Raw genomic sequence first — 17,669 nt, forward strand, 5'->3', positions numbered from 1 at the left:
GCGGCCCTTGCGGAGCAAGGGCAACAACTAATTCAAGGTCTCAGAGCGAGTGACGTCCCGATAGAAACGCAATAAGCGCGCACCCCGCTAACTAGCTAGCCATTTCACATCGGTTACACTATGATAAAACTGGCTCTCATGAGGACCGCCATAGGAAAGGAATACCCAGAGTTACCAGCCTCAGAAATTGCAGCCCAAATAAATGCTTCACAGAGTTCAAGTAACACACCTCAACTGTTCAGAGGAGACTGCGTGAATCAGGCCTTCATTGTCGAATTTCTGTAAAGAAACCACTACTGAAGGACACCAATAAGAATAGACTTGCTTGGGCCAAGATCCATGAGCAATGGACATTAGACCGGTGGAAATCTGTCCTTTTGGTCTGATGAGTCCAAATTTGAGATGTTTTGTTCCAACCGCCATGTCTTTGTGAGACGCAGAGTAGGTGAACGGATGATCTCTGCATGTGTAGTTCCCACCGTGAAGCATGGAGGTGGTGGGATGGTGCTTTGCTGGTGACACTGTCTGTGATTTATTTAGAATTCAAGGCACACTTAACCAGCATGGCTACCACAGCATTCTGCAGCGATACGCCATCCCATCTGGTTTGTGCTTAGTGGGACTGTCATCCTGTTTTTCAACAGGACAATGACCCAACACACCTCCAGGCTGTGTAAGGGCTATTTGAGGAGAGTGATGGAGTGCTGCACCAGATTACCTGGCCTCCACAATCACCTGACCTCAACCCAATTGAAATGGTTTGGGATGAGTTGAAGCGCAGAGTGAAGGAAAAGCAGTCAAGTGCTCAGCATATGTGTGAACACTTTCAAGACTGTTGGAAAAGCATTCCAGGTAAAGCTGGTTGAGAGAATGCCAAGAGTGTGCAAAGCTGTCATCAAGGCAAAGGGTGGCTACTTTGAAGAATATATTTTGATTTGTTTAAAGAATTGTTGTGTTTGGTGTTTTTAACTGAGGGAAGGCACGGGTTTTTAAATAATTGTTGTGTATGGTGTCCTAACCTGAGGGAAGGCACGGGTTTTTAAAGAATTGTTGTGTATGGTGTCCTTACCTGAGGGAAGGCACGGTTTTTGTGTATGGTGTTCTTACCTGAGGGAAGACACTGGATTTATGTATGGTGTTCTTACCTGAGGGAGGCACTGGTTTTGTTTTGATATATGTATAATTGGTGGGGTTATAGATTTGGTGTGGGACAATTGTTGTATGAGTTGAGTGTATTTGATAACAGTGAATGGATATATGCTAGTTAATATCAATAATTTCTATGTACTGAAATAAATCTAGACTGGTATAGACAAGTCTTTAAGACTAGTACAAGAAGGGATACATTTGTGAATTGCGTGTTGGAAAAGACAAGTTGTGAGTTTACTCTTCCATTACATCCACAAGAGAGGAGACGTGGAGACCCCTGTACTGAAGTTAAAATACAATTGAAACCATTTATGGTTATTTACCACACATATGTAGAACCATTTACAGTAGTGTGGTTAGTGAATAAATGTTGTGAAACTAAAGAAGAAGAGGGGTTATAGAAAATAGAACTGGGTTGGGTACATCATCCTATGTTAGGTTCTACTACCCGTATACGGGGATAGAACTGGGTTTTTCTACACTATCATACATATGTTAAATAGAATTTAAACTTGTACTGTATCTCATTATAGTAAATAGAGTATTTACCTGGCTAAAAGAGAAGGAATATAATATAATTTTTATATTGAACAACTCATTGAACAATTTTTGATGAAGTTGTGTGTAAAAAGGACAGGTTGGGTGAAATATACTACACCCATGGGAAAAGAAACTCAAAAGGGTGATGATATTAACTATGCAAATTGTCCAAACAGATCTGCAAGGTAGATGGATTCTTTTAAATATGTTATTGAACCGGAAACAGATTTGGATAATTAATCTATATGATCCAAATAATGATGATCCACGCTTCGTTGAAAAAAAATGAATAATTTTTCAAACCTACAAGCAATAAAATACTATTATTATGGAGGGTGATTATAATATGGTTTTAAATACCTCAATGGTTTGTGAAGGAAATAACATTACAAACTATCACCCTTATGCACTTAAGTACATCAAGAATATCATGGAAATGTTGGAACTAGGCTTAAATATTCTGACCTTGTGAGATACACAGTACTGTGCCTTCGGAAGGTATTAAGATCCCTTGACTTCATCCAAATGTAGTTACTTTTCAGCCTTATTCTAAAATTGATTAAATAAATAAAAATCCTCAGCAATCTACACACAATATCACATAATGACAAAGCGAAAACAGGTTTTTAGAAATGTTTGCACATTTATTACAAATGAAAACCAGCTTATTTGCTTAAGTATTCAGACCCTTCGCTTTGAGACTTGAAATTGACTTCAGGTGCATCCTTTTTCCATGGATCATCCTTGAGATGGACTCCAAGTTGTAGAAACATCTGTTATGATTGGAAATTATTTGGAAAGGCACACACCCGTCTATATAAGGTCCCACAGTTGAAGGTGCATGTCAGAGCAAAAACAAAGCCATGAGGTCGGAGGAATTGTCTGTAGAGCTCAGAGACAAGGCACACATCTGGGGAAGGGTACCAAAATATTTCTGCAGCATTGAAGGTCCCCAAGAACACAGTGGCCTCCATTATTGAATGGAAGAAGTTTGGAACCACTAAGACTCTACCTAGAGCTGGCCACCTAGCTAAACTGAGCAATCGGGGGAGAAGGGCCTTGGTCAGGGAGGTGACCAAGAACCCGATTGTCACTCTGACAGAGCTCTAGAGTTCCTCTGTGGAGATATGCGAACCTTCCAGAAGGACAACCATCTCTGCAGCACTCCACTAATCAAGCCTTTATGGTAGTGGCAAGACGGAAGCCACTCCTCAGTAAAAGACACCGGACTGCCTGCTTGGAGTTTGCCAAAAGGCACCTAAAGACTCTCAGACCATGAGAAACAAGATTCTCTGATGAAACCAAGATTGAACTCTTTTGGCCTGAATGCCAAGTGTCACGTCTGGAGGAAACCTGCCACCATCCCTACGGTGAAGCATGGTGGTGGCAGCATCATGCTGTGTGGATGTTTTTCAGCGGCAGGGACTGAGAGACTAGTCAGAATCGAGGGAAAGATGAACGGCGCTGTCACATTCCTGACCTGTTTTCTGTTGTTTTGTATGTGTGTGATGGTCAGGGCGTGAGTTTTGGGTGGGCAGTCTATGTTTTCCATTTCTATGTTGGTTTTGGGTTGCCTGGTATGGCTCTTAATTAGAGGCAGGTGTTTTGCGTTTTCCTCTAATTGAGAGTCATATTAAGGTAGGAGGTTCTCACTGTTTGTTTGTGGGTGATTGTCGCTGTGTCTGTGTATTTTGCACCACACTGTACCGTCTCGTCTCGTTCGTTCGGTCGTTCCTGTTTATTGTGTTCCTCGTTTCATGTAAGTTCATAGTTTAGGTCTGTCTAGTTCGTTTTGTTATTTTGTAAATCATTCAAGTGTATTTCGTTTCGTGTTTTTCCGTCTTGTCATTAAAACATTATGTATTCATCACCCGCTGCGCCTTGGTCAACTCACTCACCGAAAGAGAGCCGTTACAGGCGCAAAGTAGAGATCCTTGATGAAAACCTGCTCCAGAACACACATGACCTCAGACTGGGGCGAAGGTTCACCATCCAACAGAAAAATGACCCTAAGCACACAGCCAAGACAATGCAAGAGTGCCTTTGGAACAAGTCTCTGAATATCCTTGCGTGGCGCAGCCAGAGCCCAGACTTAAACCCAATCTAATGTCTCTGGAGAGACCTAAAAATAGCTGTGCAGCGACACTCCCCATCCAACCTGACAGAGCTTGATAGGATCTGCAGAGAAGAATGGGAGAAACTCCCCAAATACAGATGTGCCAAGCTTGTGGTATCATATCCAAGAAGATGTAAATACTGATGTAAATGTGATATCAGTTTTATTTTTTATACATTTGCAAAAATGTCCCAAAACTGTTTTTGCTTTGTCATTATGGGGTATTGTGTGTGTGTGAGGGGGAAAAAACGATGTAATCCATTATAGAATAAGTCTGTAGCGTAAGAAAATGTGGAAAAATCCAGGGGTCTGAATACTTTTTGAATACACTGTACATTACTCTTACAGAATTTCCACGTGGACGAGGGTATTGGACATTTTATCAACGCCTATTGGATGACAACTTGTTTTTAACCAGGACAGAAGAATTTATAACTGACTTTTTCCAACATACAGGTACAGCAGATCCCCTTATTGTATTGGACATTTTTAAATGTGCCTTTAGAGGCCATGCAATTCAATACTCATCTTTAAAACAGAAGCAATGTAGGTCGAAAGAGTTCATATTAACAAAGGAAATAGACAGACTAACAATACAGATAGATAGCAATAAGAACTGTACCATAAAGGCACAGAATAAAATAACTGTAGGAACTTATTCAACAAAGATAAAGTCTAATATATTATTAAGTTCTTTGTTTCTAGCCATTTTGAGCCTGTAATCGAACCCCCAAATGCTGATGCTCCAGATACTCAACTAGTCAAAAGAAGGCCCGTTTTATTGCTTCTTTAAGCAGCAAAACAGTTTTCAGCTGTGCTAACATAATTGCAAAAGGGTTTTCTAATGATCAATTAGCCGTTTAAAATGTTAAACTTGGATTAGCTAACACAACGTGCCTTTGGAACACGGGAGTGATAAGATTGCGCGGGAGAAGAAGGCAGACATTTTATGTGCCCCCAGCCGATTGTGTTCTTTTGTTCGTTAATTTGCATTGTTTGTAACTTATTTTTAAAAACTTATTGTGTATATAATGTTGCCGCTGCCATTTCTTATGACCGAAAATAACTTCTAGACATCAGGACTGCGATTACTCACCACGGACTAGCAGAATCCTTTTTTTCCTTTCACTGTTTCGGTACCCCCCTGTATATAGTCCTTTCATTGTTACTTTACAGCTGTTTAATTACTTGTTACTTTTATCTCTTATTCTTATCTGTATTTTTTTTAACTGCGTTGATGGTTAGGGGCTCGTAAGTAAGCATTTCACTGTAAGGTGAACACATACACCTGTTGTATTCGACGCATGTGATTAATACAATTTGATTTGTGGTTGCTGAAAATGGGCCTCTGTACGCCTATGTAGATATTCCATTAAAGCAAATCTGCCGTTTCCAGCTACAATAGTAATTTACAACATTAACAATGTCTACACTGTATTTCTGATCAATCTGATGTTATTATAATGGACAAAAAATGTGCTTTTCTTTCAAAAACAAGGAAATGTCTAAGTGACCACAAACTTTTCAACGGTTGTGTATATACAAATGCCTTGAATATTTCGATTTTGGAGAATCTCTGTTATACAATGGGTTGAAGTCGGAAGTTTACATACACTTAGGTTGGAGTCATTAAAACTCGTTTTTTAACCACTCCACAAAATTCTTGTTAACAAACTGTAGTTTTGGCAAGTCGGTTAGGACATCTACTTTGTGTGTGACACAATTGAGGGAAAAATTACTTAACAGACAGATTATTTCACTTATAATTCACTGTATCACAATTCCAGTGGGTCAGAAGTTTACATACACTAAGTTGACTGTGCCTTTAAACAGCTTGGAAAATTCCAGAAAATTATGTCATGGCTTTAGAAGCTTCTGATAGGCTTATTGACATGATTTGAGTCAATTGGAGGTGTACCTGTGGATGTATTTCAAGGCCTACCTTCAAACTCAGTGCCTCTTTGCTTGACATCATGGGAAAACCAAAAGAAATCAGCCAAGACCTCAGAAACAAAAAACATGGTTCATCCTTGGGAGCAATTTCCAAATGCCTGAAGGTACCACGTTCATCTGTACAAACAATAGTACGCAAGTAAAAACACCATGGGACCACGCAGCCGTCATACCGCTCAGGAAGGAGACGCGTTCTGTCTTCTAGAGATGAACGTACTTTGGTGCGAAAAGTGCAAATCAATCCCAGAACAACAGCAAAGGACTCTCTGTTTATCATATATGCAGAGTCACTTTAATTGGGCCGACCAACCAGTGCTCTCGCACATTGGCTAACCGGGCTATCTGCATTGTGTCCCACCCACCACCCGCCAACCCCTTCTTTTACGCTACTGCTACTCTGTTCATCATATATGCATAGTCACTTTAACCATATCTATACGTACATACTACCTCAATTTGCCTGACTAACCGGTGTCTTTATGTAGCCTCGCTACTGTATATGGCCTGTCTTTTTACTCTTGTTTTATTTATTTACCTACCTATTGTTCACCTAATACCTTTTTGCACTATTGGTTAGAGCCTGTAAGTAAGCAATTCACTGTAAGGTCTACTACACCTGTTGTATTCAGCATTTTACTGTGAGGTCTACACCTGTTGTATTCAGCATTTCACTGTAATGTCTACTACACCTGTTGTATTCGGCGCACGTGACAAATACACTTTGATTTGATTTGAAGATGCTGGAGGAAACAGGTACAAAAGTGTCTATATCCACAGTTAAACAAGTCCTATATCAACATAAGCTGAAAGGCCACTCAGCAAGGAAGAAAGCCATTGCTCCAAAACCGCCATAAAAAAGCCAGACTAGGCTTGCAACTGCACATGGGGACAAAGATTGTACTTTTTGGAGAAATGTCCTCTGGTCTGATGAAACAAATATAGAACTGTTTGGCCATAATGTTTGGAGGAAAAAGGGGGAGGCTTGCGAGGCGAAGAACACAACCCCAACCATGAAGCACGGAGGTGGCAGCATCGTGTTGTGGGGGTGCTTTGCTGCAGGAGGGACTGGTGCACTTCACAAAATAGATGGCATCATGTGACAGGTAAATTATGTGGATATATTGAAACAACATCTCAAGACATCAATCAGGAAGTTAAAGCTTTGTTGCAAATGGGTCTTCCAAATGGACAATGACCCCAAGCATACTTCCAAAGTTGTGGCAAAATGGCTTAAGGACAACAAAGTCAGGATATTGGAGTGGACATCACAAAGCCCTGACCTCAATCCCATAGAAAATGTGTGGCCAGAACTTAAAAAGTGTGTGCGAGCAAGGAGGCCTACATACCTGACTCAGTTACAGCAGCTCTGTCAGGAGGAATGGGCCAAAATTCACCCAACTTATTGTGGGAAGCTTGTGGAAGGCTAACCGAAATGTTTGACCCAAGTTAAAGGCAATGCTACCAAATACTAATTGAGTGTATGTAAACTTCTGACCCACTGGGAATGTGATGAAAGAAATAAAAGCTGAAATAAATAATTCTCTCTACTCTTATTCTGACATTCCACATTCTTAAAATAAAGTGGTAATCCTAACTGACCTAAAACAGGGAATTTGTACAAGGATTAAATGTCAGGAATTGTGAAAAACTGAGGTTAAATGTATTTGGCTGAGGTGTATGTAAACTTCTGACTTCAACTGTATAGTAACCCTAGGTGTAAAATAGTAAATAATGTTTACTTCTCAGAAAGTTTTAAACTGTCAAGAGGAGTAAAACAAGGTTGTCCACTATCGTCATATCTATTTATTATTGCCATTGAAATGTTGGCTATTAAAATCACATCCATCTATAATATCAAGGGGCTAGAAATTCAGGGCTTAAAAACAAAGGTGTCATTGTACGCTGATGATACATGTTTTCTTTTGGATCCCTCAGAGGATCTAGATTTTCTTCATAACATCTCTGGATTACAAGCAAATTATGACAAGTGTACCATAATACCTATTGGATCACTAAAAAAATACAACTTTTACATTACCATGTAGTTTTCCAATACAATTGTCTGACGTCGAAGCGGACACACTCGGTATTCATATCCCAAAGAGAGAAATTCTCACAGCAATACATATTTATACAAAGTTAGAAAAAATAGATATGGTTTTGGGGTTAATTTCCTTGTTCCTTGTCAGTCATTGGCTCATTGGTGAAATTAGCATTATGACAATATCTTTGATTAAATCATTCAAAAACCTTGATCAATGCAATTGCAGACAGAAGTTGACAACAGGAACATAACTCATGTTTCCGAGTAAGTTCTGCATCAAAGAAAAGGTCCCATGTTATTTTATTAAACCCAAAGTCCAGCCCTAGTGATTTTTTTTTTTTTTTTTTTTAAATTTTACCGTTATTTTACCAGGTAAGTTGACTGAGAACACGTTCTCATTTGCAGCAACGACCTGGGGAATAGTTACAGGGGAGAGGAGGGGGATGAATGAGCCAATTGTAAACTGGGGATTATTAGGTGACCATGATGGTTTTGAGGGCCAGATTGGGAATTTAGCCAGGACACCGGGGTTAACACCCCTACTCTTACGATAAGTGCCATGGGATCTTTAATGACCTCAGAGAGTCAGGACACCCGTTTAACGTCCCATCCGAAAGACGGCACCCTACACAGGGCAGTGTCCCCAATCACTGCCCTGGGGCATTGGGATATTTTTTAGACCAGAGGAAAGAGTGCCTCCTACTGGCCCTCCAACACCACTTCCAGCAGCATCTGGTCTCCCATCCAGGGCCTGACCAGGACCAACCCTGCTTAGCTTCAGAAGCAAGCCAGTAGTGGTATGCAGGGTGGTGTGCTGCTGGCAATGTCACTGCCTACATCATTATCTTCAACGTATGAGACCAAAATCATTCCTACTCAACACTAAAACTCTTGTTTATATAGCTATCTAAAAGCTTAGCAGTAAATGTCCAAGTTGATTTATAGTGGAATGTCTGACTAGTCTCTTATCTCTTACACTCCCCTGCAGAGTTCTGTCTTCAGTCACACATTTCTCAGACAGTTTCTTATTAAGAAGCAGAGAGACTAGAAAAGTACTGTGGAACAATATTAAACCTCATTATGTATATATATTGTTAATCTGTAGTCTAGGACCCTATACATGTAACCCCTCTTCTATTAATACAACATAAGCATAATCAATTATTATAATACAGCAAATATTTGGTACAGCCCCTATCATGACCCCTAGGTGAACCCCTTTCATTTCCCCCTTTGAGACTAATTAGTCTCACAGCTTCAATCATAATATTCTCCTCTGAAATCAAACAGAGTTGGCAAATCCCCCCGATCCATTTGATCACAGGGATGGCCTTCTAACGGGAGAAACAACTCCTGAGGTTCCTGGAATGCTGGTGGGGGGTGGGGTGAGTCTGGCTATACTCCCATTTCCTCTTGAGTCCTGGGAAGAACCACACGAGTTGAAATAACAATGGGATTAAGAGAAACCAGAAATGCACCAGTATCACCTTCAGCACGATTTGTATCAGCTTCCACCAACACCATCATTCCAGCATGTTCAAGAGCAGTTAGTAATTTTCTTACAAATATAAACAGTAACCAAAATCACCAAACCTCCTTCAAGTACAGGAGTAAACAATGAAAACAAAGTTAACATAACTTTTCCCATTTCCAAATTTAGCATTAAACCAGTCACCAATTTTGTCAAAAACAGATTTTTCAGATTTTACTAAGATCAGCAATTTGATCAATTATTGCAGTCCTATTCTCAGAGGAGTCAAGGAGGAGCATAACACAATTTTCAGGATCAGTAATACCTAGCACAGTGTCCTCCTTCCTTCGCCTAAAGACAATCTAAAGTCAACTCATGGCGGCTGACGACTGCTTTCAGATTTTGAACATCTAATGAGAGTTGGCTAAATCCTCGGATCGTTAAATTCATATGGGCCTGTAAAGAGTAGGTTCAATTGTTTACCCACTTTCCTAGGACAGCCACACCCCAGTAGGGTGACTGACATACCAAAAATCTCACCCAGGTGTAGAACATGACCATAGGCTTCCTGATTGTCTGGGATGAGTCGTTTGGCACGCTGCAGTACCCCAGAGTTGTTTTTACAACACTGGGGTACTGAGTCTCATTGACTCATTGACTCAGTACCCCAGAGTCTCATACAGAGTCTCATTGAAAAGATCCATGACCGGAATTCTTAACATGTACATTTCTGTTCTCCCCAAATAACAACACCCCCCACCCCCCCATCCAGGAAGTAAAGTGAGATACCCCTTGTCACTGCATACCCACATCCATCCAAAAGGTGCTCCCATGCCTTCCTCTATTCTGTAAATGTTTACATCTGTCACCTGTTACTGTAAGTCTAACACACTAAAATCCCCTTTAGCATAGTTTCTCCAATCACTATACTCTTCTCTCAGTTGACCCATATATACATGACAAGCTCTAGTATCTCCCATATCTTCCCTCTTGCCACATTAGGTAAGTTTGCTCCCTTCTTGTAACCACCCCAACATACATGTGTCCCATAATCCCCAAATGTTCAACAGTCTTTTTAGCCAAGCAACAGCAAAGCACAGCAGTCCTACCAGAAGTGGAACAATCATGGCAGACAAGAACATCATCATCACCTTACCCATCACGTTTCCAAATACACCAGTAAACCAGTGTCCAATTTGGTCAAAGTTAGTGTTGTCAACTTTTCACAGAGTACCTCCTAATTTAGCCAGGTCATTTATAATAGCTGTCATGTTGTCAGAAGAGTCAGGAAGCAACATGACACAACATGACCTCATCGTCTCTTCCAAAGGACCTGTCACTACTGCCTTCAAATTCTGCACATTTAGTGACAACTGAGTAAAACCCTGTACCTTCAAACTAGTATGGGCCTGCATAGAGTATGTCAAATGGTTAATCCCCTTACTACAACTCCTGCACCTGGAAAGATTACTAGGGCTGACATCTCTATCTGAGACAGCACATGTCCATTAGCTTCATTATTTTGAGCCACTGCTCTTTTAGCTCTGCCATTCGATCTGAAACGAATTTGCAAAGAACTGTTCAGCAACAAGTAATGTTGCTACTGTCAGTTCAGTTTCCCCCAGATAATAACACCCTTTCCATCCCATGGGGAGGAAAATGTAGCCATTACCCCCACAGATCCAGAGATGAACCGGAGGTGTCCCAATGCCTTTGCCTATATTTGACATATTTACCCTAGTTATCAATTGTTGCCCATCCAATACATCAAATCTACTGGTATCTGTTTTAAGGCCTGTGTAAGACAGGCAATTAGTAGTGTTTCCTACATCCACATTCCCTGAGTTGCAGATACAAACAGGGGGAGTTATTGTGGGTTTTAATCCCGTCAACACAACATCTCCTTTATCATTTAGGGGCTTTACACTACCAGTCAGATACTCTCCCCATTGTACTTTTGGAGGTCCTATGCATTTAATCAGCTGGGAATTGTTACCTGGTTGTACACTAGGAACATTCTTCTACTTTGGCCATTTAGTCTCAATGGGCCCAACCTCCTGAAATTCTTTAGCTGCATCTGTACTGTTACCTGTTGTCTTATTGGATAATCCACATTCCCATGCTGCTTCCTTTCCCCTAGTGACCAACATCAGAATAGTATAATTGCTGTTTCTTTGTCGAACCCTGGTATTGTTCCTTTGCATAAAATGGAGTAATTAACATCCAAAATCATTCTTTCCAATCGGTACTACCTGGCTTTCCCACAGAAAGGCTGTGGAAGTGGGTTCATGGAAAATCATTACCCGTGTGCCAGATGTGTTCCCCTTCCCCTGTAATCCTATGTATGTCACTGCTTTCACCCCTTTATTATTCTCCACATCCCCGTCCACAAAGGGAACGGGTAGGATTTGGAGAGCAAGAAATATCCTGCATGTGTGTTTCCATGGTTGCGATTTTCTTGTTTCACAACCATAGTGGGCATGTATGATGGTTTCCTCGACATCTGATGACTCTTCAGGTTCTGTGGCTAAACCCTCTGTTGGTTCTTCTGACCTTGGTCTTCCCCTTTTCTCCTCTGGCCCTGCTTATCAGTGGATCTCAGCCTCTTTCCTCCTCTGTGTCCTAAAGCAGGATGGTTGCCAACCTGGGAGAAACGTGGAATGCGAGAGATGGTGCCATCCGGACCTCTGGGATTGGTTCTGCTGCTTTCCTAGTGTGAGAGTGGAGAAAACGTATAACCGAAGTTAGTTCCTTCATGTACTCAAGATGGTCACACTATGTCGGTCAGTTATAGGTCTCACCCCTGGGGTGTTCATTGGTCGTCTTGTTAACATTTCATGAGGTGTACACCCAATACTTTTGTCAAGGCTGCTGCACATTTTAATGAGGACAAGAGGTAACCCAATGGAAACAAAAATGCCTGTCTATTTATGGAAAAATCAATGAGCTAATGACTTGTTTTTAAAATTATATAAGCAAAAAGTATTCAATTCTATTTGGAATTGCAAGCCTGACAAAATTAAACGGGTCTATTTATATAATGAATTTGAATTCGGCGGGCAGAAATTATTAAATACTAAAGCATTAGACCTCACTAAAGGCTTCAGTCATACAAAAGCGTTACTTAAATCCAAACTGGTTCTCTAGCAGATCAGTAAAGAGTGGCCTTTTTCCCTTAATTCAGATTACAACCTCTGACTTTCGGTTATTTAAAAATTAAATAATCTCCAAAGTATCGCTATTTTTAAAACAACCCATAGAAAGTTGGTTGCAATCTCTGTTTAATCCACCAGAAAAGACAGAACTTTATATGACAACATAAATGCAAACTTGGCGCCGACAGATACGGCAGCTCTGCTTCTAGCTCCTAAGCAACTTTACAGTATTTTGTTTTTTATTAGCCCAGGAAAAGTTTTGTGTTATTACCTAAAGCCGGAAAGAACTTTTGGATATTGGAGCGGCGGTAACTCACCAGCAATATGACTTTCCCGAGTTGGATCCTTTGTTCGTACCCCCCGGGGCAATTGAACTGATTCCAGAGGCTTATCCAGAAGAGGTATTCAGAGTGGTCTTCTAGTCCGACTCAGGAGGCGCACACACCATCCACTGCTTCTGAGTATATTACTTGCTTATGTTCAGTCTCTGAATAATAAAGTAGACGAGCTCAGGGCGAGGATCCCCTTCCAGAGAGACATCAGGGATTGTAACATACTGTTTCACAGAAACATGGCACTGTCTTTGTCCATACAGCCAGCTGGGTTCTCAGTATATTGCACAGACAGGAAAAAAGAACTCTCTGGGAAGAAGAAAGGTGGGGGTTTATGTTTCGTGATAACATACAGAAACTCAAGTCCTTTTGTTCACCCAACCTAGAATACTTCACAATCAAATGCCGACCGTATTACCTCCCAAGAGAACTCTCTTCGGTTATAGTCACAGCCGTGTATATTCCCCCTCAAGCCGATACCACGGCTGCTTTGGTGCTATTTGTGATGGTGGCTGCAATGTAAAACTACGATTTATACCTCAAATATGTACATTTTCGAACAAAACATAAATGTATTGTATAACATGATGTTATAAGACTGTCATCTGATGAAGCTGTTCAAGGTTAGTGATTAATTTTATCTCTATTTCTGAGTTTTGTGAAAGCCACCTATGCGGTGGAAACATGGTGAAAACATGGCGTTGTGTGTTTGGCTATTGTGGTTAGCTAATATAAATACATATTGTGTTTTCGCTGTAAAACATTTTAAAAATCGGAAATGATGGCTGGATTCACAAGATGTTTATCTTTCATTTGCTGTATTGGACTTGTGATTTCATTAAATTATATTATATGATATCCCTGTCCCGTTAGGCTAGGCTATGCTAGTCAGCTTTTTTGATGAGGATGCTCCCGGATCCGGGATGGGTAGCCCTGAAAGGTTTTAACCAGTTGCAAGCCCAAGCTTCAAAAGACTCCTCTCAGTTCACTCAGAATGAAGCAGAGAAATGTCTTACTATTAGTTAAGTGTATATAATCGTTGACTATTAATATCATACAAATCAGGTAAATATGTCCTTTTTTTATCACACTGCCCAACGCAGCACCCGGGGCAAACTCCCTGCCCTCCAGGACACCGACAGCATCCGATGTCACAGGAAGGCCAAAAAGATAAATCAAGGACAACAACCACCCGAGCCACTGCCTGTTCACACCACTATCATCCAGAAGGAGAGGTCAGTACAGGTGCATCAAAGCTGGGACCGAGAGACTGAAAAGCAGCTTCTATCTCAAGGCCATCAGACTGTTAAACAGCCATCACTAGGCGGCTTCAACCCGGTTACGTAACCCTGCACCTTAGAGGCTGCTGCCTCATATACATAGACTTGAAATCACTGGCCACTTTATTAATGGAACACTAGTTATTCCAATAATGTTTACATATTTTTTGCTTTACTCATCTCATATGTATATACTGTATTTTAGTCTATGCCACTCTGACATTGCTCATCCTAATATTTGCATATTCCTTAGTGCCATTATTTTACTTTTAGGTTGTGTGTATTGTTAGATATTGCTAGACCAACAAATTTACAGCTGTGCCATACAGATTGCAAAATAGTCTGGAAAATATCGATGTACCAATTCCAAGGCACATGGTTTAAGAACTGATACACAAAACAACGCTGGATTCAAAACGTAGAGTTTTTCTACTTAAGTTATGATACAAAGTTCTTGCAACCAATAGAATGTTAGGGGAAAGTGGTAGGGTTAGGGAAAAATATAAATTTTTATACAATAAATACGGGGGATTGGAAATGATGCAGACAATTACATTGATAGAAGCCACAATCTAGTTGCAATATGAAAGCTGACCCCCCCCCCCCCCCCAATAATAGCATTGGGGTTGTTTCCTAGAAACGACGAGGGACATCAAGATGTACTGAATTTTCCATGTGTTCTATATTAAAGGGCTCTTCATTTAATATAACAAACAAATGTAATATTGGTGCACAATTCCGACTTAAAAAGGACAAAGAAACGACTCTATTCGTGGAACGGCCCACAAAGTGATAACCTTTCTACATGCCTCAGTCATGCAATAAAACACGTGACGTTGAGGATTGCGGCATGAGTGCACGCCTTCTCGGTCTGTGTGAACTAGTCAGCCGGAGAGGAAGAGTTCACTGTCCAAGTCACGTAGTACTACTGATGAGGACATTATAGAAGCTTCCTTTTTGGTGTCCAAAACACGCTACAGGGATGGACCGACTGCTCAATAAATGTCGAATCAGGAGTAGCCTTGCCAGAGAGTGTTTGGCAGAGTGCCTGGGGGTCTACATCATGATTGTGAGTGCCTTTCTGATACTGGGCAGAACAGTGCATGCAGCTCTGTAGGAATGGTTGGAGAGACTTGTCCTTCTGTACCTCAGTTGTAAGGGTTGAGGTTAGGCAGAGGGAGATGATTGTAGTATTTCAAGGATTGTATATGTGTGTATCCTTCAGGTTAGGCAGAGCCTTATCCCTTAAGACATCTGTCCATTGGTCGGTCTGTCAAAGTCCAGTGAATGGTGGAAGGGACAGCGCAGGTGCTGTCCCTTCCACTTTGGCATTTGTTTCTATTATTCTAATTTGAATCTCCAGTCCTTCCACACGCTATCTCGCTCTGATCTTGTTTTGAATTGTAAGTGCTTGCAAAACCCCCTTTGTGCTATTGGTGGATCATCACAATGGCTAACCAAGGACTTTGACCCCCGAGCGAGAGCGAAAGAGAGCATGGGAATTCCTAAATCAGTAGAGTGTGAGTAATTTGGAAAAGAGAATGCTTGTACATTTCGGTTTGCAATATTATAAACGTTCTGCCCTATTGAACATGCCCCAAGCCTTGAGATTAATGCCTTGTTGCTCTTGCCAGGGTCAATAAAACTTATAGGGCACAAGAAAATCATAAAGCGATACACTTCCTCAGAACAGAGGACTGTAAAGACTGTCCTTCGTTTATCAGCCAAACATGCCTAATCTTGAATGGTACTCTGAGCTTTCCCCACTATTTGAGTAGACGACAATGGGGAACCACTTTCAACTGACATTTGATATAGGCCTTCCTGATTTATTGCCCATGACAGTAAATTCTGAGATTGTTTGACATCTCAATTCAAGCAGTAGTTAAAAAAAATGGGGATATGATGCATTAGGGATGTAACTCCTCTGATACAGGCCTTGTTTTGTTGTGACTGCAGCTGTTTGGATGTGGCTCCGTTGCCCAGGTAACGACATCTGAAAACAGTAAAGGTCACTACCTGTCAATCAATCTGGGTTTCGCTCTGGGAACCACCTTTGGAGTCTATGTTTCCCGTGGGGTGTCAGGTAAAGTCTATGAGTGTACATCTATACAAGTGGATGAGGGAGAGGACCGAAAGAGGCCATATCTTGATGAAATAGTTGATACATTATCAAAATAATGGTTGTTTTGTTCTCTCAAAAGGTGCTCACCTGAACCCTGCAGTGTCTCTCAGCCTCTGCTTTCTGGGCAGGCATCCTTGGACACGCCTGCCTTTCTACATCTTCTTCCAGATTCTGGGGGCCTTTATGGCTGCTGCCACCGTAGCCCTGCAGTACTATGGTAAGGGGAAAATGTAGAATATCAATATTGAATACTAGAATCAAAAGTTATGGCTGGAGCATGATAGTGTGTGTGTTTCCATTCACAGATGCTATACAGTTATACAGTGGTGGTCACCTGACTGTGAGCGGTCCCAAAGCCACAGCAGGCATCTTCTCCACATACCCTGCTGACTACCTGAGCCTGTGGGGGGGCATCATGGACCAGGTCGGAACCCCCTTTTTGGTTTGAATATAGGATAACTAACATAAACACATTGGAAATGTATTTGTACCTGGAAGACCCAATCAGGTATTTTACTAAGGGCTGTTTTCTTATCAATAATTTGGGAGGTTGAATGGTGTCTCAGCCTTCATAGTTAGTCTTTATCATGGTGTCACTGCTCTGTAGTGGTTAACCGGCTCACCATCTCCAGGTGGTGGGCACAGCTGCTCTCATGGTGTGTATCCTGGCTCTGGGGGACAGCAGGAACAGCCCGGCGCCTGCAGATCTGCAGCCGGTGCTGGTGGGGGCTGTGGTGTTGGTGATCGGAGTCTCCATGGGCTCCAACAGCGGCTATGCCCTTAACCCAGCCAGAGACATTGGGCCTAGACTGTTCACATACATTGCTGGCTGGGGGGATGAGGTGTTTAGGTAAGTCAGTTCTGCTACATATTTTGACACTCTTAATGCCCTTGTTTAAGTAAACCAAAACAAGCGCTTTAATATGTTAGGCATTTTTAGGGGGATCTTGAAATTCACATGAGGATCTTAAGCTGAACGCAAAGTATTGTACTTTGACATTGTGTACACGCTGATACAGATAGCAGGTGTTACTGTTTCTTTCCCTCTCAGGGCGGGACATAGTTGGTGGTGGGTGCCTTTAGTGGCCACTTGTGCCGGCGCTCTGGTAGGCACACTGATCTACGAGCTCCTCATTGAGGTCCACCATCCAGAGGAGGGGTTCATCTCGGAGTCCTCAGCCCAAGGACAAGCCACTGAGAGCAGGCAGGCAGTGGAGCTACATCCAGAAAAAAAAGACCCTAAGGATGGACTTGATGGGACCATCATGTGAAATGGGAGAATCTAATAGTGGGATTTGAAATGGTTATATCCTAAAGGGCTATAGGATTACACTCTTTGCAAGACACTAGTGTGTGTGTCACAATTATAAACAGAGGAATGATTATCTATCTGTATAAAATACTGTAGTTGTACATAATGTAAATGTGCCTAAATTAAAAATGTCATACAATACTATCCCTAAACAGTTATATAAAGCTTCTTCAATGACTGGACAGAAGTAAA

General features: G+C 41.4%; 1 protein-coding gene across 1 annotated transcript; it reads left to right on the top strand.

The window, feature by feature from the left end:
- Window positions 1–14,931: 14,931 nt before the first annotated feature.
- On the top strand, window positions 14,932–17,643 carry aqp10b (aquaporin 10b). Its single transcript, XM_055894835.1, has 6 exons — window positions 14,932–15,109; window positions 16,000–16,126; window positions 16,245–16,382; window positions 16,471–16,589; window positions 16,798–17,015; window positions 17,217–17,643. Exons 1-6 carry the CDS (start codon window positions 15,023–15,025, stop codon window positions 17,434–17,436), a joined length of 909 nt encoding a protein of 302 aa, XP_055750810.1. The 5' UTR covers window positions 14,932–15,022; the 3' UTR covers window positions 17,437–17,643.
- The last annotated feature ends 26 nt before the right edge of the window (window positions 17,644–17,669 follow it).

Source organism: Salvelinus fontinalis, chromosome 32, assembly GCF_029448725.1.
Source record: "Salvelinus fontinalis isolate EN_2023a chromosome 32, ASM2944872v1, whole genome shotgun sequence".
Lineage (NCBI taxonomy): Eukaryota > Metazoa > Chordata > Actinopteri > Salmoniformes > Salmonidae > Salvelinus > Salvelinus fontinalis.